Source organism: Hylobates moloch, unplaced genomic scaffold (genome assembly GCF_009828535.3).
Source record: "Hylobates moloch isolate HMO894 unplaced genomic scaffold, HMol_V3 SCAFFOLD_16, whole genome shotgun sequence".
Lineage (NCBI taxonomy): Eukaryota > Metazoa > Chordata > Mammalia > Primates > Hylobatidae > Hylobates > Hylobates moloch.
The window spans coordinates 5297991-5323532 of NW_026652291.1; the positions used below are offsets into that span (position 1 = coordinate 5297991).

A 25542-nucleotide genomic window follows, 5' to 3' on the forward strand; every position below is an offset into this window, starting at 1 on the left:
GCAGATGCATTGCTGGGTCCAGAGGCCACTTCCCAGGGAACTGGGAAAGGCTTGGTGGGGCCAGTGTCCACCTTGATCAGGGCACAGCAGAGACAGGGCAGAAGCTGAGGGGAATGCGCCTGTGCCCCAGGGGCTCCTTGCTCAGCCTCGCTCTCCTCCGACTTGACCTCCCCCAGGCCCGTGGGGAATGCTAGACCCCCCCCACCAGCGCTCCTCTGCAAGCAACACCCCCCACCCCCCCCCGCCGCCAGCCATGCTCTGCCAGGCCAGCCGACACCACGCCAGCTGTAATGATGTCCCACAAAGTTTGGGTGAATGAGTAAGTTCAGATCTGGCTTGAATGTCCTCGAGGATGGTGAGGACACAGGACAAAGAGCAGACCCAGGGGAACATGGTGAGCTCTGTTTGGTGTGGTGACAGTACTGGCCGGTTTCTTGTTTATCTCCCCAACCTCTACCTTAGCTCCATGAGGGCCAGGGGTGCAAAGTCAGCATGCTGAATGAATGAGCCAATGAATGGGTGAGAGCAGAGGCTGCTGACTACAGAGCCAGGTTGGGTTTTGCCAGGCAATACAGAGACGGGCCAGGGAAGACAGAATGTACACTGTGAGGCCAGAACATGCTTGGGGGCAGAGGGTGAAACGGTGATGGGCTGGAGAGGGGCTGGGGCGGCAGGAGTGGCTCCAGCACCTACAGGCAGGGTGATGGTAGGAGCCCCCGCCACGCCCGTGGTGGAGCTCTCTGTGGGGAGAGGAAAAGCATCCCCAGCTTGGAGGGCTCCAGGACGTCCCTTCGGGCCGGCACCCCAAGGCCCTGTCTCCCCGCTTCCCGGGCCGGCCCTCTAATCCCAGGACCGCAGCCTCTCCCACCCCGCCCTCTAGGGGGCGCTGCTCCACAGGGCGGGAGGCGGCGTGTCCCAGGGCCTTGCTCAGTTGGGGCCCCCTGGTATGTGGCCCCTCCCTCCTCGGGCGTCGCCGCCGCACCGCCCTGCCTCGTGTCCCTGCGGCCCCGGCGGCGGGAGTCTCCTCCGCCCGAGGCCTCGGGCAGGTGGGGTGCACGCAGCCTCCTTCTGCGTCCTTCGGGCTCTGAATCTCCGCCCCCCGTGGCCCTGGGCTCACTTCGCGCGGGGGACGCTCGTAAGCGGCGGCGGCTCGCGAAGACCCGACACTCATGACTTCTAGACAGCCCCCACAGCGCCTCTGGTCCCCGCGAGGTCCGGGCCGCTCCGCGCTGCGCACGCGCAGCCCCTCCCCACAGCGGACGCGGCCCAGCCCCGGGGCCCGCCGGCACAGCGCCCCCCTGCGGCCGGCGGCGGCAGCGCACCCTGAGGGTGGGGGCCCAGGAGCGGGTCTAGAAGCCCCAGGGGCCACCCGCCGCCCGCCAGAGCAGCGTGGGGGACAGGCCCCTGGAGCACTGCAGGATGGCAGGGAAGTGCTGGGGCAAAGGTGCGGCCCAAGCCCCCAGAAGGGTCTGGGGGCGGGCGGGGCTGCCCGCGCTAAGTGCTGACCAAAGGCCAGGCGGGCAGGGGCTAGGGCTGGCCACCAGCTCCTGGGATATTCCTAGGGTCCGGTACAGACGCACGTGGCAGGCCAAGAAGAAGCCATGCAAACACCTGAGGAGCATGCTCAGACCCCGTCCTGCCTCCTCTCCCTCCCTCACCCCCCCTCCCCTTTTTTTAGACGGAGTCTCGCTCTGTCGTCAGGCTAGAGTGCAGTGGCGCGATCTTGGCTCACTGCAACCTCCACCTCCCAGGTCCAAGCGATTCTCCTGCCTCAGCCTCAGCTGGGATTAGAGGCATGCGCCACCACGCCACCACGCCCGACCAATTTTGTATTTTTAGTAGGGAGGGGTTTCTCCATTTTCGTCAGGCTGGTCTCAAACTCCCGACCTCAGGTGATCTGCCCGCCTCGGCCTCCAGAAGTGCTGGGATTACAGGCATGAGCCACCGCGCCCGGGCCCCTAGCCCCTATTTATCACAGCCTTTTCCTCCTTCCTCCAGATGTCATGCCAGTGCCAGTAGGGCAATGCCATTCCTGCCTAAAACAGGGCCTGGCACATAATTGCATGGATGGAATCAGTGCCCCTGGAGGTGGAGCGGTAAGCTTTGGAAACGAAAACTCCGAGAGGGAGGGGAGGGAAAGGATAAGAAGTGATCGATTAGGAAAGGCTGAAAAATGAGATAAAGCCAGGACTAGGCTCCGAGGGTCGGTGGGACTGGATTTTTCGGTAGGAAGTGGGGAACCGCTGCAGTTCAAATCAAGTGCTGAGAGACCGTTAGCAGAAAGGCCCAGTGTGGGGAGGTCAGCAAGGACCGAGGGGAACGGCCGCAATGGCGGGCAGTCGGGGAGCCCTGAGGACCCTTCCAAGGCCAGGAGGCACCAGTGCGCCAGAACAGAAAGGGCCGCACACCAGGGAGGCCGATGCACTGCTCCACAAACAAGGGCCAGGGCGTTTTTGAAAGGGGAATTCAGGCTAAGGAGCCAGTGGCAAGCAGGGTACTTTGGAAGCCAGGCAGAATTGGCCTTTGAATTCTGGCTGCCTGGACTTTGCAAATAAATCTGAGCCTGTTCCTCTCTTACAGCATGGTGATACTGCTAGCTAATTCATCAAAGGGTGGTTTGGAGGAGGCCACTGGGTACGTCTGTGTTCTCAACAAATGTTATGGGCTGCATATGGTGGCTCACTGTAATCGCAGCTACTTGGGAGGCCAAGGCAGGAGGACCACTGGAGTCCAGGAATTGAAGGCAGCAGTAAGCTATGATCGTGCCACTGCACTCTGGCCTAGGTGATAGCAAGACCCTGTCTCTTACAAAAAAAAAAAAAAAAAAAAAATTATAGCCAGGCAGAGACACCGGCAAGTACAAAGGAGAGATGCTGGTTTCATCTGTATCTAGGGGTTTCTAAAGAAAGCAATTCCAGGCCGGGCGCAGTGGCTCACGCCTGTAATCCCAGCACTTTGGAAGGCCGAGGCGGGTGGATTGCGAGGTCAGAAGTTCGACACCAGCCTGGCCAACATAGTGAAACCCCCGTCTCTACTAAAAATACAAAATTAGCTGGGTGTGGTGGCACACACCTCTACACCTGTAATCCCAGCTATTCAGGAGGCTGAGGCAGGAGAATCGCTTGAACCCAGGAGGCAGAGGCTGCAGTGAGCTGAGATTGCACGCCACTGCACTCCAGCCTGGGAGACAGAGCAATACTTCATCTTAAAAAAAAAAAAGAAAAAAAAAAAAGCAATTCCAAAGCTTTAGTTCTTTCCCATGTAAAATCTACAGATTTTCCACCCTGACTCTTGCTTGGCTCAGCCCTACTTAGGGCCTTCACTCAGCAGTTCTGGGCTTGCACAGGCCTGCGACTTGCCACCTCAGTAGCATTCTGTCAGCAGCCCCTTCTGTCATACTAGCAAAAAGGGAAAGTCACATGTATTCACGTAATAATGAACTTCACGCCTCACTCGGAACCTTGCTCTGCAGAACATCAGACACCAAGGCCCCAGCCAGGGGGAGGAAGCTCTGCTCTGCATTTTGCTTTTGGCTGAATCCTAAGTAGCTCTCAGTGTATTTGGTCAAGTTCTTCTGAGTCCATCCCAGTTAGCTCCGGAGCTTCTAGGGCTGACGTGGGCTCATAGGTCCGGCTGCATGGGCATTTCACTGGGCTGTGCTTTCTGAACAGTGGGTGAGCTCTCTTTAAAATGCCCTCCTGCTCCTGAGCCCACCTTGGAGCTGAAAGGTTACAGAAGCATTTCTTGCTGGTGTGAGACCAAATCCTGGGAGTTCCCATTCCTGTGTGTGAGAAAGGAAGCCACAAGAACTGCCCCGGGCAGTTCAGGCAACTCTTAGACCAGGAAGGGCTCATGGCCTGGTTTCATGTGCAATGAAACACTAAAGAAGTGGCTTAAAGGACTGAGGAACAAACAAGAACCACAGGCATTAAAAAGCTTAACATTATGCATTTATTATATTTTATAGAGCCATATTACACATGCTTGGTGCTTCAAACTGAGTTATCAATGTTTTTCTGGATGCAAAGCCATCTGATGCTGGATGCGGATGCCTTAAATACTATATTTCTGCATCTATGACCTATGAGCTAAGGAAAGACCAAGGACAATTCCAGAAATGGCAAAGAACACTTAAGAAAAAGATGTACATGAGACGAAATGCTAAGTCCTTGAGCCAGGGCCTACGAAGTTACCAGAAAGCGAATAAAAACAGAATTTTTCTCACCACCTGTTGATAATAGAGCCTCACATGTCCGGATATGGACTCTGTAGAAAAAAGAGGTTATTCCGTTTGGTACTGATGCCTTTCTCCCCTCTGTGATGTGTGTGGACATTGTGCGGCCCCCAGAGAGAGCAGCAGACAGAACAGAGCACAGCAAACTGCCCCCTCCTCAACACATCCTAGTGCTGTTTTTTTTTTTTTTTACAGGGCCTGGGTGTCTCATGAAAAGCAGTCAATTTGATCGAACTTGCCACCTTGTGGAAAATCAGTCAGTGTGCTTCAGATGAATGTGATGCCATCACACACACCCTCCTCTGACATCCAGAATGCTGGCGGGGGACATGGGGCTGGGTGCCTGCTCGGCCAGGACCAAGCTCTCCATGTGTCACCTCCCGCCTTACGGCACCCAGTTTGTGGGAGGTTTGCTTTGCCTGCTGACCTGATGCTAACGCTCAGCTTAAAGGCTCCGTTCCAGATTTTATAAGGGGACTGGGTGATACGTGTCAAGTACGTGCTGCCCATACTTCCCATCAAGCCTCAGTACAGTCCCAGCTTAAAGATCCTCTCTGGCACCACACTGATCCCTTGGGCCTGGGGGTGGATGCCAGGAAGCCTCTTGGCCACAAGTCTGCCCTCTTGTGGGTTAGAGGCCAGCCCTCTCCTGCCTGACGTGACTTGTCTGAAGGGCCTGCACTTAAACCATCTTCAGGCAACCAGGGCATCTGAGCATAACCTGAGCCGTAACAACATAAATCAAGGGTCAGTAATTTGGGGTGGATGAGACCTAGCCAGCCATCCAGTCAGATGCTGCCGTGCAGGTAAGCATGATTCTGAAGGCGAGGGGTACCTTTTGTCCTGTAAAGTCAGAGAGAAGGCTAGGAAGTGCATGGCCAGAACCCCAAGAAAGTGCAGCTTGGAGTTTTGGTTTCCTTCCCCACCGCTTGGGTTAAAAGTTCGGGTGGAATGCACTTGCCAGGACTTGCTGGGTCTGAACTCTGAAGAAGTGCTGCGCTCACATTACTGTCAGTGTATCCAGGACAAAGGTCCCGGAGCCAGACAGGTGCCCCCTACAGCTGAGGGTCCAAGGCAACCCTGTGACTCAGAGCTGGCTTCAGCAAGCCAGCAGAGCAGCTGGGAGGAAGCCTCATGGCATGGCTGTGGCATCAAATGGGTGTCTGTGAGCAGCTTGGCTCTCACCACTGTTTTGACCTCTGGGATCCTTACTCTTGCTGGGGGTCAGATGTCAAGAAAATAGGATTATTAAAGAATAATTAAATAATTAAAGATCAACAACATGAATTTCCCAAGCCAAGCTGATTTCCAGGTCGCAGAAGTCAGAGACCCTGGAAGTGATCAACTCTCTCCGCCTACAGTGGGGGTGGGAGGTGGGTAGAATTATCAGGTTTCCTTTTTTTGGAGACGGAGTCTTGCTCTGTCACCCAGGCTGGAGTGCAGTGGTGCGATCTCGGCTTACTGCAAGCTCCGCCTCCCGGGTTCACACCATTCTCCTGCCTCAGCCTCCCGAAATTATCAGGTTTCCAATTCCAAAACTTCTTTCAGGGGGCCAGGTTTTCCTGTGCCACAAACATAAACTCTGGTCTGCGACCAATCTGGGGCACGTCTCCATAGTGTTTTGCAAGGCAGAGTGCAAACAGACGTGGGGCAGTTCTCCAATGTACGCACTCTCAAAACACTGCTCAGGCAGGCTTCCCCCGACTAGAAGTGACTCTCATCTACTTGTGAAGACATGAACTTGAACTCTGCTTAGAAACAGGGACAGGTATTGCGCACACTATCCTGTGAAAGGGTCTTATTTAGCAAAATAAGTGACATTTAGAACTTTTACATGAAAACCAAATAGGAAAAAAAAAAAAAAATCCCGATTTTCCTCAAATCCTCAGGCCTTGAATCTAGGCAAAGCACACAAACACCATATGAAACCAATAGCATGAGTTCAGGGTCATCTTGGAAAATAAATGTCACTCTGGGGTGACAGTTCTTTATACAAATAGTATGCTCCCCCTCTCAACCCCACTACCAAAAAGGGGGAAATAATAAGAAATTCAAAAATAGAAAACAACATCTTGTTAAGTGTAAACTTATCCTCTGGAGTTTTTATATTACATATGCTAGAAACATGCATTTATTTCTGCTCAGATGTACGAAAATATGTCTATCAGTATTACTTATAAATCAGATTAATCCTCAAGACAATGGACTCACTGTTAGAACACCATTTCAAACCTTAGTAAATTACGCCGTTAGCAAAATTATAAATTCTAACCACAAGCAGAATGGGTTGAAGTTACACCCAATGAGAACTACCTCTACTCTTTATATTGTTGCTCATTTGCTAGTTTTCTATTGTTGCAAAGTCAGTGCTATGTTAACAAGGAACTTGTTTTCTTGGAACCCCAGATTAAACTCCTTACAGAAGTTAACGCTGCAGACTGAGAAGATGTGAACAGAGAGAGTCAAGGGGAGTGATGACTATTTCAGAGACAGGAAAGGACAGAAGAGATGACCAAAGGCACCCCTAAGGGATCAAGGCACAGAGGAAGAGGGACTTCATCCACACAGGAGCCTGGCTCCTGCAGGCCATGGCATGGCTCTTGGGGCTGCCAGCAGGGCTCCCCATAGCATAGGTGTGCTCTGCGGTGGGCTCTTGGGCAGAGTCCTGAGGACAGTGCCAGGGCCAGGCTCCAGTGCGGCACAATGCTGGGCAAAGGACTCCTAACACAGCCACGCTGGGGCTACTCAACCCGACAGTGGGGAGGGAAGGTGTGGGTGCTCACAAGGCAGGCATCCATAGAAGACCCTGCCCAGGTCCAAGTCAAAGAACTACACGTTCTCATCCGAGCCCTCGGCACTGAAGACCTCCACCATGGGCTGACCTCTCTCCTGACTGCCAGATACAGCAAAGCCTGGCTTACCCAGAAAACAGCTGGGGTCTTCTGCTTAACTCAGTTCCATCAAACTACCCAAGAGGTAACAGATTCTGGATGAATTTTTTAAAGGGTCTCAAGTTAAATGTTTCATTCATGATTCACAAAAGGCACTTCAAAATTCCACAGAGCCACAGGGTCACTGTTAGTAGGTCACCAATCCTCCTGTACAGGACCGATGGAGAAGCTCTAAGACAATGGGCTATGTGTTTCACCTGATGGGGTCCCTGGCCGTTTGTAAATAAATCTCGGATATTAGCTAGTTTGTCATTTATCTTGCAGTCAAGCATACACAAAACAGAAAGACACACAGTATGTTTGCACTTTTGAATAAATGAGATTTTGCTGTATCATGGCAGTTTATAGAGTATTCTCAAGTCTGTCATTTGACCTAAGATCCAACATTATAATCGTAAATTTAAGAGGTTAACAATGTGAGAGGTACTCATTGAGCACAATTTTCTAATAATCTAATCACCTTGCCGATTTGCACCCAGTGTCCATTTAGAAACATGAAATGAAGCTACTGGCACTCAATTGCCACATTGCTAGCATTTAATAAGGACTCCACTAGACGGAGGAACAAGGGCTCTCAAACCAAATAACCAACGACCACAAGCATTTCCTGTCAGACAAGCCAAGGCCCTGCTGGAGCTGCCTCTGAAGGCAGCCGGGTGATGGACAGGGCTGGTCTTCCCTCTGTGTGCCCCACTGCCAGGTGGCACCTTACCTTGCACAGGCGCTCAGGCTGCGCGGTGGTACAGATGCTTCACTCACACTTGCCCGGGGGCTAAAATCACAGCCTATGTATGACCAACCTGGCCTGGGGTGTTCTGAGGTAGTTCCTGAACTCGGGATGCCTGTTACCTACTCTCTTTCAGAAGTCAGGACATGTAGGAAGTATTAAAATATCCATGCATCGCTTTCATCAATAATCACTGTAATTGAGTGCAAAATAAAGGAAACTTGAGTTGCTTTATTTAGCTTCCAATTTCTGGGAGGCTCAAGAATTATAAGTATTCTGGACAACAGAAGAAAATAAGACTGTGCTTACAGATCTGGTTCTGCCATATTCTTGCTTTACGATTGCTATTTTATTGTTGCCCTTTCTGTTACATGGGATGTACACATCAGGTGTTAAAAGGTACAATACATTCTACAACTGAGCACCACTTTCTGTAACTGAACAGGCAAAGAAATTACACTGAACATCAGCATCTGGCAGTATTTTTTTGGAAAAAAAAAAGTGACTAAAATGGGTTTAAATTGATTAACACTATTAAATCACATCTAATATTTGATACTACATGATTCAATACAGCTATACGATACAATTATACAAAATGTGTTAACATCAAAGAATACAACCAAAATTAAGATAGCAAACGAAACCTATATAACTTTTTTTTTTTTACAGGAAAATACTTTTGAAGTATGCATGTAACTGCCCATTCTTTTAAAGAAAATCTACTGCAAGCAAAGTTATCAACCTCCAGAAAAATCACACATAGCATTACTAAGCATATCCCCAAAAAAGTGTACAATATGCACACTTGGAAAATACAAAATTAAAAAAATTGTAAGCAACAGGTGAGCTTCATATTTATAAGAATGTGAAAAGAAGTCCCATTTTTAGCACTGTTGTATAAAGAATTGTCTTTTGATGCGAAGTTCATGAATTGTCCTCCTGTTGGGACCACACTTTACAAAAACACTGTGTTTTTGAAACGAGATTACAGAGCAAGATAGAGCATCTTAGCAATGTCATCTTAGTAAAGTTTTCTTTTTTTTTTTTAATTTTTACTACTTTATCAAAACATGTCCCTTAGGTGTGTAGGATTCATTTTTAAAATTCTTCCTAGAAATAATATACAAAGGAGAGGCATATTTATTCCCAATCACACTTCTGGAAGATGCTTCCCGTGGTCGAGAAGGGTCTTCTCTCTTCTTTTCACTGGTTGTTTTTGGCCTTAGCATGTGTTAAGATGTGAGATTTCAGGTTAGTTGACTGAGCAAACTTCTTATTACAACCATCGAAGGGGCACACATAGGGCCTGTCTCCGGTATGGATTCGCACATGTGTGCGCAAATTGAAGTCCAGTGAAAAGCGTTTCCCACAGCCTTCAAACGTGCACTGTCAAGGAAAGACCAGAGATCAACCCACTCAGCAACTCTGACCAGACCCTGGGAGTCAGGAGCTCACTGCTTTGCTAGAGAACAGCCTATTTATTTTACCAAACACTTTTCATTCCTGCCCTGGGTGAACTTTGTGGATATATTCTAGAATCAGCAGGCAGGTTGGACAACCCCGAAAACCCGAGGACAGCCCTCACGAACTGTTTAAAACACTTGGCAAAATGGCAAGTCTTCCTAAATGCAGGCTAGAGTCCTAGTGCTGCTGTAAACATTTCCGACAATAAAATACAAATGATTAAGGGTTCTGGTGTCAGTTGTCAAAAAAGAACCATGTTAGATTTACTAGCTGCACTGCTAGTTCTTTCACTTATTTATGGGCTAAAAACAAAAAAAAAAATTACCTATATTTACACTCATACAACAAAATTCTAGAAACTTTATCAGTTAGTAATTCTACTATTAACTACCAAAAATAAATTACTTCAATCCTGTAATGAATGAAGTAGAAATTGAGTTTTAGGTATGCTCTTCAATCCTGTTCTCCTCCTGCCATAAAGTGTACTCCATCAACACCAATACATTCCGTACCCAGTACCACAGAGTATAGACAAGTAAGTCCAGAGCCCCGGCAACCCTTCCAAGCGACTCCCCAGGAGAAGTTTTGTTTCTCACCAAGGAGTAATAAGACCCCGAGTCTCTGGGCTGGCGCCTCCTGCCTCATCACCACACCACCTACACTTGCAGTGTTCAGACAGGCGAGGCAGTGTGGGGAAGAGAGGGAACTGGCTCTACCTGAAAGGGCTTCTCTCCAGTATGAACCAGTTGGTGTCGTTTTAGTTTTGAACTCTCAACAAAAGCTTTGCCACATTCTGCACAGACGTGGACTCTGGGACCGTGGGTGTGCAGATGTTTTCTCATGGCCGAGTTATCCCTGAACATCTTTGTGCAGCCCTTAAAACAGAGAAAGCAGCTTAGAGGTTCACATTGCAAACTGTTAGAAAGGATTCAACCATTTAACAGCCTTTACTGACATATTAAAACAAAACCACCTCCCCAACCCCCCATTTTAATTTTACTTAGTATTATGGTAGAACATTAATATCGTTTAAGACAAAAAACAGACAGCTGAAAAGTCATCATTTAATGCAAACCCTAGTTTTACAGATGAGGAAACTGAGGCTTAGAGATGTCTTTAAGTAGACTTGCCCAAGGTCACACTACTAGTAGTAGCCAAACTGGGAATAGAACCCAACACCCTGGCTTCCAGCTCTACCACAGCCGCCTCACCCGACTATGTACCCCAAAATGAAGTAACAGAAGCACTGCTAAGCAAATGGAGTTAAAATGACGGTAGTCCACCACTACCTTTGGTGGCCCCATATTCTGTGCTGCAACAATGGACTGTCATTCTCCATCGCCTACTGTTCCCTCTTCTCTCTTTGCCTCTTTCCCCTTCTTGACAGAGAAAGAAGCAAGAGGGTCTCCAAGGAATGGCAACTACAGAAGAAATTTATTTTGTGAGACACTAGGAAAAGGAAGAAGCAGGCAAATTGATACCAGTGCAGGGCGGGAAAGGCAGATGGATGTGTGGCGCTCGAGAAGCATGTCCTCAACAATTTCTTCTGCAGTTGTTGCCCAGTAATGGAGTGAATGGGGAAATGATAAGACAGCATGACAGAAGGACAGCACAAGTCACTAGACAGCTCACAGGCAGAAGGGAGAGGGAAGCCACAGTTTTTCCACCTTGACCCCTAGGTTGAATTTCCATTTAGAAAATGGAAATTTAAAAAATTTAACTGGTATACAATGTATACATGCATTGAAACATCACATGGTACCCCATAAATATGTACAAGTATTATGTGTCCATTATAAAGAAAACTTTAAGAAGTATACAGAGAAGCTAAAGGGATGGCATAGGCACTTCCAGCCTAACTGTTTTCAAATGCTTGTTATTGCAGCCCTGATGGAGATAGGTTTACATTTCAAATCGCCACAATAAGAATGCTGACAAAGAACAGGAAGGACTTGCTAGTGCACAGTCATTACAGGGACAAGACCATGAAACTAAATGTAGCCTGCTCCGATTGTTCACTTTTAACATTCTTTATTCCACTCAATCTCTCCTACTTTGTTCTCTGTACCTACGTGATACTTGATTTTTCTGTTAGTCTTATATCCAATTAAGTTTGAAAATAGCCCCCAACAAATATCTCAAAAGCACTTTTCAGGTTATCCTTTTATTTTAAAGACTAACTACATTTGAAAACAATTAAGTGCCTCTCTAATAACACACGATTATTAAGTCTTTATTTGGCTTATTTTAGCAACATCTAAAATAATTTCCAAATTTCAGTTACAAGCCTACATTCCCATAAAGGTCAATAGATGAGACACAACCCAGGATCTTAAGATGGATTTGTTAATATAATCCAAAAAGAAATGAAACGCTAACAGTAGAGTCAACACACAGTAATCAAGCAATGGCTCCCTGCAGTCATCCCATTTAACAGTATTTAAATTTAAGTGGCCTTACTAAATAACAGAACTTCATCTCTTGGATTTAGAAACCGAAGATTCTAATTCCTTGCTTCATTTAAATTATCAAAAGCAGAAACAAAAGTGCAAATTTCTTATAAACTCTCTAAAACTTCATCAACAGTTTAATGAACCCTGTCCCCCTAGCATTACTTACTTTATGAGGGCAAGCTATTGTTCTTGGAGCATCATCTTCTTTAATTTTTCTTGGCTTCATTCTTATCAAAAGAAAAAGAGAGACAGACAGATTTGTAGGAGTGGGTAGACTCAACTGGCATAAATCATATAGTCCCTAAAATGCTTTCCTTATAGGTACCCAAACTAAAATTATGATACATTTCCATGAAGGAGAAAGGATGAGACAACTCGCATTCACTAAGTACCAATGACTGTGAAGCACTCTTCCCATCTTACAGATAAGGATGCTGAGGCTAGAAACATCGAGTTGCTGCCTACAGTCTCACAGCTAATAAGCTGGTGCAGCTTAGAATGGCACTATGATCTGTGTGATTCACATACCTGTTCTTAACTCCAAACCCTTTAAGAAAACACAAAAAATCAACTCAGACAATCAGACGAATCTCCTCGTGAGAGGCAAGGGAAGATATCCAAAAGCAGCTGCTGCGATGATGAAGGTGCCTTATGAAAAAGGAGCGGTGAACACAGGAGTGTCCTAAAATATCCATCTCTATATGTGAAATGGGTCCAATTAGTACTGACACAAATGATCTTTAAAATATATCATTTTAAAGGGTACAGAAGAGTCCTTTTAAATCAAGATTTATAGATATTAAATATCTCTGGAAGGACACACGACAAACCATGAGCACCAGTTACTTTGGGGAAAGAGCTCTTAGGGCCTGGCGGACAGATGGGAACACCACATACTCTCATACTGTTACCCTGCTTCTGGATGGGGGCTTGGAAGTTCTCATTTGTACCAAGAGTCCTGGTAATGTGGTAACCGTCTGGCAGAGCCCCATGTGAAATTACTATCCAGAGAGCCTCCTGGTTTGGTAACTTACCTACCTGCTTCTCCACTGAATCAAGCTTTGGACTTTTGTCAAAACTTTCTCTCCAAATATTCCCTATAGATCTGTGTGTGGTAGGGGGGTAAGAAATTAAGCGTTCCTAAAAAAACTAGAAAATAAATTTAAATCTCGGAAACAGATTTTCTTTTTGTCCTTAGTTTTACCCACCTCACACCCCTCCATGATGGTTCATATTTAATAAATAACTAAATCAGCCGGGTATGGTGGCTCACGCCTGTAATCCCAGTACTTTGGGAGGCCAAACTGGGAGGACTGCTTGAGCCCAGGAGTTCAAGACCAGCCTGGGAAACACAGTGAGACTCTGTCTCTACAAAAAATAAAAAAATTAAGCCTGGGCAACATGGACAAAACCCTGTCTCTATCAAAAACAAACCCACAGGCCGGGCGTGGTGGCTCACGCTTGTAATCCCAGCACTTTGGGAGGCCGAGGCGGGCGGATCACGAGGTCAGGAGATCGAGACCACAGTGAAACCCCGTCTCTACTAAAAAATACAAAAAAATTAGCCGGGCGTGGTGGCGGGCGCCTGTAGTCCCAGCTACTCGGAGAGGCTGAGGCAGGAGAATGGCGTGAACCCGGGAGGCAGAGCTTGCAGTGAGCCGAGATTGCGCCACTGCACTCCAGCCTGGGCGACAGAGCAAGACTCCGTCTCAAAAACAGAAGAGAATAGGAGGGAGAAACAAAAACAAACCCACAAAAAAACCCCCCAAATCAGCCAGGCATGGTGGTGTGTGTCGATAGTCCCAACCACTTGGGAGGCTGAAGGCAGGAAGATCGCTTGAGCCCAGAAGGTCAAGGCTGCAGTAAGCCACGACTGTGCCACTGCATTCCAGCCTAGGTGACAGAACAAGACTCTGTCTTGGATTTAAAAAAAATAAATAAAATAATAATTTAAAAAACTACAGCTGGGCGTAGTGGCTCACACCTGTAATGCCAGCACTTTGGGAGGCCGAGGCAGATGGATCACTTGAGGCCAGGAGTTTGACACTAGGCTGGCCAACATGGTGAAACCCCATCTCTACTAAAAATACAAAAATTAGTCGGGTGTGGTGGCAGATGCCTGTAACCCCAGCTACTCAGAAGGCTGAGGCAGGAGAATTGCTTGAGCCAGGGAGGCGGAGGTTGCAGTGAGCCGGGATTGTGCCATTGCACTCCAGCCTGGGCGGCAAGAAGGAAATGCTGTCTCAAAACAAAACAAAACAATCAAACAAACAAACAAACCAAACCAACAAAAAACTAGCTGGGGGCCACTATTCTGAGTGAAGTAACTCAGGAATGGAAAATCAAACGCGGTATGTTCTCACTTATAAGTGGGAACTAAGCTATGAGGATACAAAGACATGCAGAGTGATATGATGGACTTTGGGGACTTAGTAGGGAAAGAATGGTGTGGGATAAAAGACTACATACGGGATCCAGTGTGCACTCAGATCTCAGAATTCATCAATATAGAATTCATCCATGTAACCAAAAACCACTTATACACCAAAAGCTACTGAAATTTTTTAAAAAGTCAAAGTCGAAAAACAAAGCTGGGCGCGGTGGCTCAAGCCTGTAATCCCAGCACTTTGGGAGGCTGAGGCGGGCGGATCACGAGGTCAGGAGATCGAGACCATCCTGGCTAACACGGTGAAACCCCGTCTCTACTAAAAACACAAAAAATTAGCCGGGCGTGTTGGCGGGCGCCTGTATTCCCAGCTACTCGGGAGGCTGAGGCAGGAGAATGGCGTGAACCCAGGAGGTGGAGGTTGCGGTGAGCCGAGATCGCGCCACTGCACTCCAGCCTGGGGGACAGAGAAAGACTCCGTCTCAAAAAAAAAAAAAAAAAAAAAAAGCCCACCTAAGTGAATCCTTAAAAGCAAGAGCTAATTTACCACCACTCTTTTGTTACAAAAAAATACTCCTTAAAAAAAAAAATTAATTGTGTGATCTTTTCAGTTTGTGAAGGCCCTAACAATGTCCTTCTTCACTTATAATCTGGGAAAAGGATGACCTGATCTGTAAACTGAACACATGAAATCACTGGTTAAACTTTCCATGCCCTGGAGGAGTATATGAGGAACAACAGATCTGGTAACTATCACTTATCTCCATGGAGTTGGTTCGAGACTGTACATATTTGCTATTTTAAATTCTACGAGAACATTTCCTTTTTTCCCGGGTCACTGCAACCCCTCCAGGTTCACCCATTCTCTGCCTCACCCCTATACTGACTACAGGCCCCCCACCCCGAGATGGGGTTTCACCGTGTTAGCCAGGATGGTCTTGATCTACTGACCTCGTGATCCGCCCGCCCACAAGAACATTTTCAATTCAGTGTCCTCCCCCTTCCCAGCCCTGTAGATATTTGTCCTTTCTCGTAAATGGATTATAGATTGAGAATCCCTAAACATCCAAAATCTGAAACTATCTGAGTGCTAACATGACGCACTCATGTGACAGGGTCACAGTGAAAACTTTGTTTCGTGTACAAAATTATTTAAAATATTGTATAACAGCTTGGGCAACAAAGCAACACCCCGTCTCTAAAAAAATTAAAAGCCAGGCATGGTGGCGCATGCCTACAGTCCCAGCTACTTGGGAGGCTGCGGAGATAGAATCCTTTCAGCCCAGGCATTTGAGGCTGCGATCCAACTTCGGTGACAGAACAAGACCCTGTTTCAAAAAAAAAAAAAGTATAGAATTGCCTTCAGGCTATGTGTATAAGGTGTAATGAAACATAAATGAATTTCAAATTTCGTGTTTAAACCTGAGTCCTAGTCTTAAGATAACTCATTATGCATATGCAAAACCCCAAATTCCAAAGTGCTACTGTTCCTAAGCATTTTGGATAAAGGATGCTCAACCTGTAACACCAGTTAGCAAGTTTTTTTAAGTGCCTGTTGTAAACAGGACTCTGAACTAGCCTTTCTTATCTTAAATACAAATAAATCCTGGAGTTTTGGTCTGAGTTCACAAAATCAGGTAGGACAGAAGTTTGGTGCCACTGCGCCACCTTGAGGTTACATCAGTTTGGAAAACAACAGTGACTGATATGAAAGGTTTCTATTCCACACAAATATTATTTTTTTATTTTTAATTAAATTAAGTTAATTAATTATTTTTTGAGGCGGAGTCTCGCTCTGTTGCCCAGGCTGGAGTGCAGTGGTGCAATCTCAGCTCACTGCAAGCCCTGCCTCCCGGGTTCATGCCATTCTCCTGCCTCAGCCTCCCGAGTAGCTGGGACTACAGGCACCCACCACACCTGGCTAATTTTTTGTATTTTTAGTAGAGACGGGGTTTCTCACCATGTTGGCCAGGATGGTCTCGATCTCCTGACCTCGTGATCCGCCCACCTCAGCCTCCCAAAGTGCTGGGATTACAGGTGTGAGCCACCGCGCCCAGCCTATTTTTACTTTCTTTTTTAAGTTTTAGTCTTCCCAATTAAGAGTGAATACTTATTCTTTGAAAATTCTACTGAAACATTGTTTTGTTTTTGTAGAGATGTGGTTTCACCATGTTGCCCAGGCTAGTCTCAACTCCTGAGCTCAAGCAATCCACCTGCTTAGGACTCCTTGGAAAACATTCTGTGTTGAGTGTGAAGATGGCTACATGACTGACTGTCCAAATTCACAGAATAGTACATACATACCTAAAAGGGGGTAGACTTTACCATCTGCAAATTAAATCTTAGTAAACATGGCTTAGTAAGGTCCTCTCTCATACATTTTCTTTTCTTTCTTTTTTTTTTTTTTTTTTTTTTTGAGATGGAGTTTCACTCTTTTGCCTGGGCTGGAGTGAAGTGGTGCGATCTTGGCTCACTGCAACCTCCGCCTCCTGGGTTCAAGCGATTCTCCTGCCTCAGCCTCCCGAGTAGCTGGGATTACAGGTGCGTGCCACCACTCCTGGCTATTTTTTTTTTTGTATTTTTAGTAGGGATGGGGTTTCACCATGTTGGTCAGGCTGGTCTGGAACTCTTGACCTCAGGTGATCCACCCACCTTGGCCTCCCAAAGTGCTAGGATTACAGGCGTGAGCCACGGCACCCAGCCTCCCATAATTTTCCTAGAGTTATTCCTAGTAACTTAATTTTTTTTTTTTTTTTGAGACAGAGTCTTGCTCTGTCGCCCAGGCTGGAGTGCAGTGGAGCAATCTTGGCTCACTGCAAGCTCCGCCTCCTGGGTTCAGGCCATTCTCCTGCCTCAGCCTCCTGAGTAGCTGGGACTACAGGCACCTGCCACCACACCAGGCTAATTTTTTTTTGTATTTTTAGTAGAGACGGGGTTTCACCGTGCTAGCCAGGATGATCTTGATCTCCTGACCTCGTGATCCACCCGCCTCAGCCTCCCAAAGTGCTGGGATTACAGGCATGAGCTACCGCGCCCGGCCACCTAATGTTTTAAAAGATATTTTATCATGGAAATTTTCAAATATGCCCCCAAAGTAAAGAGAACAGTCTCAGGTACCATTTACCCAACTGTTGGTTTGTTATTATAAGTGGTATTATTTTTTCTTAAAATGTCATTTTCAAAATGTGTGCTAGTATTTAGAAATATATTTAATTTTAGAATGAGAGTTTAAAATGCATTTGGACAAATATACCCTTGGACTTAAGGAGTAAGTGGAAGATTTAAATGCAGCCACTCTTAAGCTCCTTGGCAAATCATCCTCCTTCACACAGAGTGGCAAATGCAGCAGTATACGTTGGTACTTTTTACATTTTATTTGAATGCTAACAATGAAAAAAGTCATTTTCCAAAAATATACTTAGTTGTTTCATTTTGTGAGTAAAGAGTAAAAATCATATACCACTGAGAACATCTTCTCACCCTCCTCAACTATTCAGAAGTAACTAAGATTTAAGTCTTCCATTCACCAACTGACACTTTTGAACCCAGAGAGTCCTTTTGAACCCGGAGACAATGATGACAACAGCATAGACATTATGAATGAGGCAGTATGGGATGTGTGACTTGGAGCTGACTTCTACGAGCTGCATGACCTTGAGCAAACTGTAACTTCTCGGCCTCGGTTTCTTATTCTGTAAAAAGGTATAATGCTACCTACTTAAGACCTGTGTGTTAAGCACTTGGGAAATGATAGCTCTTATTACCATTGGCTATGTGTGAAATGGGTCTAGCTAAAAATGAGTTCATTCTTAACCACCCTTCGATAAAGGACTGAGAAACTGGAGAAAGCATGGATATAGGAGGAACACACCCCTCAACGCAGTACATGTTATATGGAGGAGTCAGGCACCCAACGACTCAGGTTTCCTGTCAAGCAGAGAGGGAGAATACACTCCCAATGACATGACTGCCCGATTTATAATAGCTCATTCTGGCACACGTGGGAAGAACATTGTAAAGATTGTGGACTTCAGAACCCAAACTTCTGGCACAATATCAGCAGAGCATTGTGTAAACCGAAGTTCTAACCAACAGATCTGCAAATATCCCAGAAAGGGAGATGAAACATTTTTGGACAAGTGACTCTTTAATGAAAATAAGCCTCTTCCATAAAAAACAAGGTTAGCTGACTTCCAGACCAGAACCATCCTCTGATCTGTGCTGTTGGGACAGAAGTTCCTGCGTCATACGGCTGTCATTTGCAAGCATGATTCACCTCCCTTCTTTGTGAAAAGATAATATTGCCTTAGACAAATAAAGTTTGTTCAATGAATTATCTCTTAAATATTAATATTCATGTGATGATACTGAAGGGTTTTGAGGTATTTTCATCTCCATTATCACATTTCATCTATACATTAATATTGTGAAAGTCTCAGGGTAAGTAGTGAACAACAACAAAAATACCAATTTGGGATTGGCCTAACCATTCTATTTTAATCTTTCTAGACCAAAGGTTTTCAAAGGTCTAACTTTATTTAGTGAAACACATACAAAGGTGGTCACTTTACAGGAAACAGAACTCACTGGACCCCACTCACTGACCACTTTTCGAAATGTTTACTGAACAGACATTTCGGGAAAAAAAGTCATCCATAGACTGTCCACCTTCCCAATGTCAGATTTTCCAATTAAAGTCATTATGGCTTATATTTTGCCCATGTGCGTATGTAACTGATTTACTAGGCAGTCTAGGTTGAGTGCAGCATGAGCCTGAAATACTCTTTGGACAGTTTCAAGTCCAGTCCAGCACCCCATCACCCCAGTGCAGAGAGACAGAAAAGCAGCTTACAATCTAACTTAAGCCAACAGCTGCGGCTCTAATGCCACTTTGTGAGTGCTGAGGGCGAAGACTGGAGGCCAGCAGGACAGGTTCTATGGGCCGTAATTAGCGAAGATGTGGTCTGGCCTCCAAGAGTTTAAAACTCTTGGTGCCTCTATCTTCTGCTCTCAGAGTCCCGGGCATCAATTCCTGAGCCTCCAGAAAATCCCACTCGACTGTTACACACATCCTCAAAATGTGAAGATCTAACAAAACAGGGCACCTAGGTGCAAATAGTTCTCACCAACACCACTGTCCAATTACAGATATTTGTTTAGATGAACATGAGCTTCAAGAGCTACTATGTTAGAGGCCGAGTGCAGTGGCTCACGCCTGTAATCCCAGCACTTTGGAAGGCCGAGGTGGGCAGATCACCTGAGCTCAGGAGTTGGAGACCAGTCTGGCCAACATAGTGAAACCCTGTCTCTACTAAAAATACAAAAATTAGCTGGGCGTGGTGGCGGACACCTGTAATCCCAGCTAGTCAGGAGGCTGAGGCAGGAGAATTGCTTGAACCTGGGAGGCGGAGGCTGCAGTGAGCTGAGATCATACCACTGCACTCCAGCCTGGCGACAGAGCAAGACTCCATTTCAAAAAAAAAAAAAAAAGCTACTATGTAGAATGTGGATGAGAGGGAGCCCAACCCTTGACCCACCTCACAGGGCCCAAACTCTGTAACTTTACTTTTTACACTGTCAAGGCGAGCAAGATTTCATTCTTTTCCACAAATGAAATCTTTTAACAGGCTAATAAAAGAAATGCTATTTACATTCATATTGTGATTATGCAAATATTATTTACTGTAGGGCTAAACAGTGTGCTAGGATCACACTTAATGCTCTACAAGTACAACACAGGAGCTGCAAAGAGAGAATCTTCCCAGAGTCAGGTCAAAGAAGCTCTCTCTTTCAATACTGTCAAAATTAGGCCCCATTTTTCAGGCTATGGCTTTCTTTGCCCTACTCCCTCACCCCTTTTCATGGAGTTTCCGATTGCCTTTTCTCTTTCTTTCTCAGAAGACCCTTTTCCATACCACCAAACTTCTTACTCACTCTACCCACTACTGAATGAAACCGACTTTTCCTTAAATTCTTACAGCCAGCCAACTTTCTATTCTAAATGGAATACATTTTCCAGCCTGCTGCACAGCTGTCCTCTTGGTTGTTGTGCACTAGGAAATCTTCCTTCTGATGTTCATCCTCATTTCGCTGTATTATATCTTCAAGTTACCTCCTCAGAAAGGGTGCATGCAACATAAATCCTTGGGTCTCTAAAATTGTCATCTCTTGCCCTTGTATCTGACTTGATAGCTTTGCTGGATCAATAACTCTATGTTTACAGTAATTTCTCCTCTCAAAGCATTGTTTTATTGTCTCTAATTATCCTCTGCTACCGAAGAAAAGTCTCATTCAGGTCTATCATTCTTTCCACTTGACGGCCTATCTCACTGAAACTTTTAGGTTCTTCAGCCTTGGTGTTTTGGATGGCTATCTGGTACCCGGGTGCCAGTCTCTGTGGGTGGTCCCCTTCTTAAGGAGTATGGTCTAAGGTAGCCATGTTACCTTCCCAACAGTAACATGTGTCCCTGGATTTTCTGTTCAGAAGACTGGGGACAAACTTTTAGATCAGCTGTTCCAATGCTCCAAGGAGGGTGAGCAGTGCCAAGGGTCACCAACACCTAATGGCTTTAACTGCTCACCACCCACAGATTCCCTCTCTCTTCAAAACCTTTCCTTCAGCCCTCTGCCCCTCCACGGCAACTCCTTCACAATGTATAATCTAAAGAGGTTTTATTCCCCTCTCTCGTACCTCCTGAGTCTCCTTCTATTTGTCTGAATGATGCTTTTACTCTGCCACCGGGACCTCTTACCCTCTGACATGGTTTCGCTGTGTCCTCACCCAAATCTCAACTTGAATTCTATCTCCCAGGATTCCCACATGTTGTAGGTGGGACCCGGGGGGAGGTAACTGAATCATGGGGACCAGTCTTTCCCATGCTATTCTCATGATAGTAAGTCTCATGAAATCTGAGATGGGTTTATCAGGGGTTTCCACTTTTGCTTCTACCTCATTTTTCTCTTGCCGCCACCATGTAAGAAATGACTTTTGCCTCCTGCCATGATTCTGAGGCCTCCCCAGCCATGTGGACAGGGGAGAATCACAATTGTAATTTAAAGTTTCAAAAGGCCAGGCACGGTGGCTCACACCTGTAATCCCAGCCCTTTGGGAGGCCGAGGCAGGTGGATCACGAGGTTAGGAGTTCAAGACCAGCCTGGCCAAGATGGTGAAACCCTGTCTCTACGAAAAATACAAAAATTAGCCGGGTGCAGTGGCAGGCGCCTGTAATTCCAGCTACTTGGGAGGCTGAGGCATGAGATCACTTGAACCCAGGTGGAAGAGGTTGCAGTGAGCCGAGGTCGTGCCACTGCACTCCAGGCTGGGCGACAGAGTGAGACTCCATCTCAAAAAAAAAAAAAAAAAAAAAGCTTCGGTGTTCTGGTTTGGGGCTCACAGTAGTCAGTATTTGGTTTGAGATGCTGTTAATAATAAAACATCCATGTTGAACTTGAGGCGGTTTTTAGGAAGTAAGTTGAGGCTGGAGTCATCTAATGAGCAGTGGCTAAAAGCATCAAAATGGTAAGCATGCTCTTACTCCTCCCCCTGCCCCCCACTGAGCACATAGTCAATCTGTTTCTAAATCTTTTTTCCATTATCTTTTGTAGTTTTTTTCTTTCTCTCTTTTTTTTGAGGGTGGGGGGGCGGGGAAGGAGTTTCCCTCTTGTTGCCCAGGTTGGAGTGTGATGGCGTGATCTCGGCTCACTGCAACCTCCGCCTCCTGGGTTCAAGCAATTCTCCTGCCTCAGCCTCCCTAGTAGCTGGGATTACAGGTGCCTGCCATCAAGCCCTGCTAAGTTTTTGTATTTTCAGTAGAGACGGGGTTTCACTATGTTGGCCAGGCTGGTCTCGAACTCCTGACCTCAGGCGATCCACCCACCTCAGCCTCCCAAAGTGCTGGGATTACAGGCGTGAGCCACCACGCCTGGTTCAGTTTCTTTCTTTTTTAGAGACAACTTTGCTCTGTACCCAAGCTGGAGTGCAATGGCATGAGCTCACTGCAGCCTTGACCTCCTATGTTCAAACAATTCTCCCACTCAGCCTCCCAAGAAGCTAGCTGCACATCACCAAACTGAGCTTTTAGAGATGGAGTCTCATCATTTTGCCCAGGCTGGTCTCAAACTCCTGGCCTCAAGCGATCCCACCTCCGCTTCCCAAAGTGTTGAGGTTACAGGCTTGAGCCGCAGAGCCCAGCTGGTCTCTTGTAATTTCTATCACATTTATTCCTTTGTTATCTCACTGCCACAATTCTAACTCAGGCCTTCATTAACTCTTGTTCAACTGACCTCTCCCATTTCCTGTGCCTGTATGAATCTAGCCTGCACAGACAGTTGCAAAGGACTTCTCCCAAGTTAAAGCTCTACTCACAGCCCCTTCTCCCCAGCTCAAAGTCTGCAGTAGCTGCCCACTGCATATGAGAAATGTCTGCACAGCTTGGCCCAGGATTCATCGACCTTAATGATCTGGTTCCGGTTTACCTCAACTCGTCATTTCTCTGGAAGCGCCCTAATTCCCAGGAAACCCTCCATCTCTATCAAAACTCTAGGGCCAGCTGGGTGCAGTGGCTCATGTCTGTCATCATTTTGGGAAGCCAAGGTGGTGGATCACTTGAGGTCAGGAGTTCGAGACCAGCCTGGCCAACATGGTGAAACTCTGTCTCTACTAAAAACACAAAAATTAGCCAGGCATGGTGGCATGCACCTGTAATCCCAGCTACTTGGGAGGCTGAGGTAGGAGAATCGCTTGAACCCAGGAGGTGGAGGTTGCAGTGAGCTGAGGTCATACCACTGCACTCCAGCCTGGGAGATGAGTGAAAATCCATCTCAAAAAACAAAACTAACAAACAAAAACTCTTGGGCCACGTGCAGTGGCTCATACCTGTAATCCCAACAATTTGAGAGACTGAGGCAGGAGGATCACTTGAGGCCAGGAGCTTGAGGCCAGCCTGGGCAACATAGTGAGACCCCATCTCTACAAAAAATAAAATAAAATAAAATAAAATAAATTAGCCAGGCATGGTGGCACACACCTGTAGTTCCAGCTGCTCGGGAGGTGTGGCAGGAGGACTGCTTGAGGCTGCAGTGAGCTATCATCATGCTACTGCACTCCAGCCTGGGCAACAAGGTGAGAACCTCCATGTATCAAACCACAATGGAATTCTTAACGCCCATTTGACAAGTGGGGAAACGAGCTCCAGGTGGCAGGAATTGCCCACCTTGTTTTCGGCAGGGCCAAGAGGGAAGCCAGGACACTGAACGGTCTCCACCTCTACCACTCTGCTCTCAAAAGAAAAAAAAAAAAAAGCAACCCACTCTGTTCTCAGAATGTGCAAGATCAAAAGGATTTCTTTCTTCTTGATGCTGCCCTTGCCAAAATTTCCTGAGCTATTCCAGGTTCCAACCAACCTCAGGTATGGAAAGGCATTAGGCTTTCTGCTCCAGAGTTTATTAGTTCATTTAACTTAAAAGTTTACATCTTTGTGGGTATTTTCAGCTCTTTGTACAAACTGCCAAACAGTACTAGAAAGTAACACAAAAAGTAGGTTTCTACAAGAACCCAGCCCACTTTAGGCAAAACAAACACACCCAACCAATGGGTTCAGAGCTTCTCCACTGCTCGCCATGTCCAAGCCATAAATACTTGATCTCCTCCTGTCATGCCAGCTTAAATTAACATACCAGGAGCTTAACTGATGACAAGACAAACACGAATTTATGAAATCCTTCCCAGTGGTCAGCTGGATGAATCAAGTACAGACCCAGGTCTCCAGCAGCATAGACCAATACAACACACCCAAATTTAAAATGTGTACCACAGGCTGGGCACAGTGGCTCACACCTGTATCCTAGCACTTTGGGAGGCCGAGGCAGGCGGATCACTTGAGGCCAGGAGTTCGAGACCAGACTGGCCAACAGGATGAAACCCTGTCTCTACTAAACACACAAAAATTGGCTGGGCGTGGTGGCACACGCTCATAATCCCAGCTACTTGGGAGGCTGAGACAGGAGAATCGCTTGAACCAGGGAGGTGGAGGTTGCAGTGAGCTAAGATTGCACCACTCTACTCCAGCCTGGGCAACAAGCAAGACTCTTGTCTCAAAAAAATAAAAAATAAAATGTGTACCAAGAAGCCATAAGGCAGTGTGGAAGATATCCATTCCAAAATAAATTACGTGCAATTTTATTTACTCACATGCAATGCCTATAAATAAAGGGTATTTGCTTCATCTTACTGCAAGGATCTAAAATGCTGCCACTCACGTTGATAGCATAGTTACTACTAAAAATAAAACCGACTGTTAGAATTGCTTGAACCCGGAAGGCAGAGGCTGCAGTGAGCCGAGATCGCACCACTGGACTCCAACCTGGGCAACAGAGCGAGGCTCCATCTCAGAAAAAAAGAAACAAAAAACAAACAAACATATAAAACTGACTGCTTTTGTTTTCAGGAATTTCCCTAGAGAAAGAATACAAACCACCATTTTGACTTAGGCACAGGAAAACATAGCTGGCAAGACTCAAGCACTTTCTGTAATTAAAAGAAAGGAAAGTTCTTATAACTTACCTAGCAAATTCTGCCAGTTGTTTGGGATCTGAGAGGTCAATGCCAGGTATTCCTCCAGGAGGAAGTTTCTTTCCTGTCATATATTCTGAATAATCAGGAGGTGAGTTCTCGCCAATGATCTGTTCTTCAACCACTGTCTCATGGTCAATATCTTTTTTTTCATCTGAAACACATCATGAGATTGATTATCTTTAGCTGAGTAAATAGATTTTAAAAACTACAAAAACTGCTTTCACCAGTAACTTCTTAAATGGGGTGATTTACAGCCACCAGCTCAATTTGTTTTCTCTCTTTTTTTTGGAGAACCGGTCTCACTGTCACCCAGGCTGGAGTGCAGTGGCCCAGTCACAATCACGGCTCATTCAGCCTCAAACTCCTGGGCTCAAGCAATCCCCCCACCTCAGCCTCCTGAGTAGCTGGGACTACAGGCAGGTGCCACCACACCCAGCTAATTATTTCTATTTATTGTAGAGACAGGGTCTCACAATGTTACCCAGGCTGGTCTGGAACACATGCACTCAAGCGATCCCTCCTGCCTTGACCTCCTACAGTCCTGGTATTACAGGCATGAGCCACCATACCCAGCCTAGATTTCAGCTTTTTACTCACACCACACACATTTCCTGGCAACTACCAATTCAGTGGTGCTTATTCAAATCTGATTTCATAGCCTTCACCTCTTAGCTAGTCTCTTGCTACCTCTCCAGCCTCCTCCCTCTTCACTCCTCTATTGTGGCCCTTTAGCTCCCCAATTGTATCATGG

At 46.3% G+C, this 25542-nt stretch overlaps 1 protein-coding gene across 1 annotated transcript in view; it reads right to left on the reverse strand.

The window, feature by feature from the left end:
* Positions 1 to 3928: 3928 nt before the first annotated feature.
* YY1 (YY1 transcription factor) overlaps positions 3929 to 25542 on the reverse strand; it is a 46236-nt gene continuing 24622 nt past the window's right edge. Inside the window, exons 2-5 of the mRNA XM_032180556.2 lie at positions 24780 to 24942; positions 11999 to 12059; positions 10096 to 10254; positions 3929 to 9301 (exon numbers count right to left, since the gene is read on the reverse strand). Of these exons, the coding sequence (XP_032036447.1) occupies positions 9119 to 9301; positions 10096 to 10254; positions 11999 to 12059; positions 24780 to 24942 (566 nt within the window). The 3' untranslated portion in view covers positions 3929 to 9118. The remainder of the gene's footprint in view (positions 9302 to 10095; positions 10255 to 11998; positions 12060 to 24779; positions 24943 to 25542) is intronic.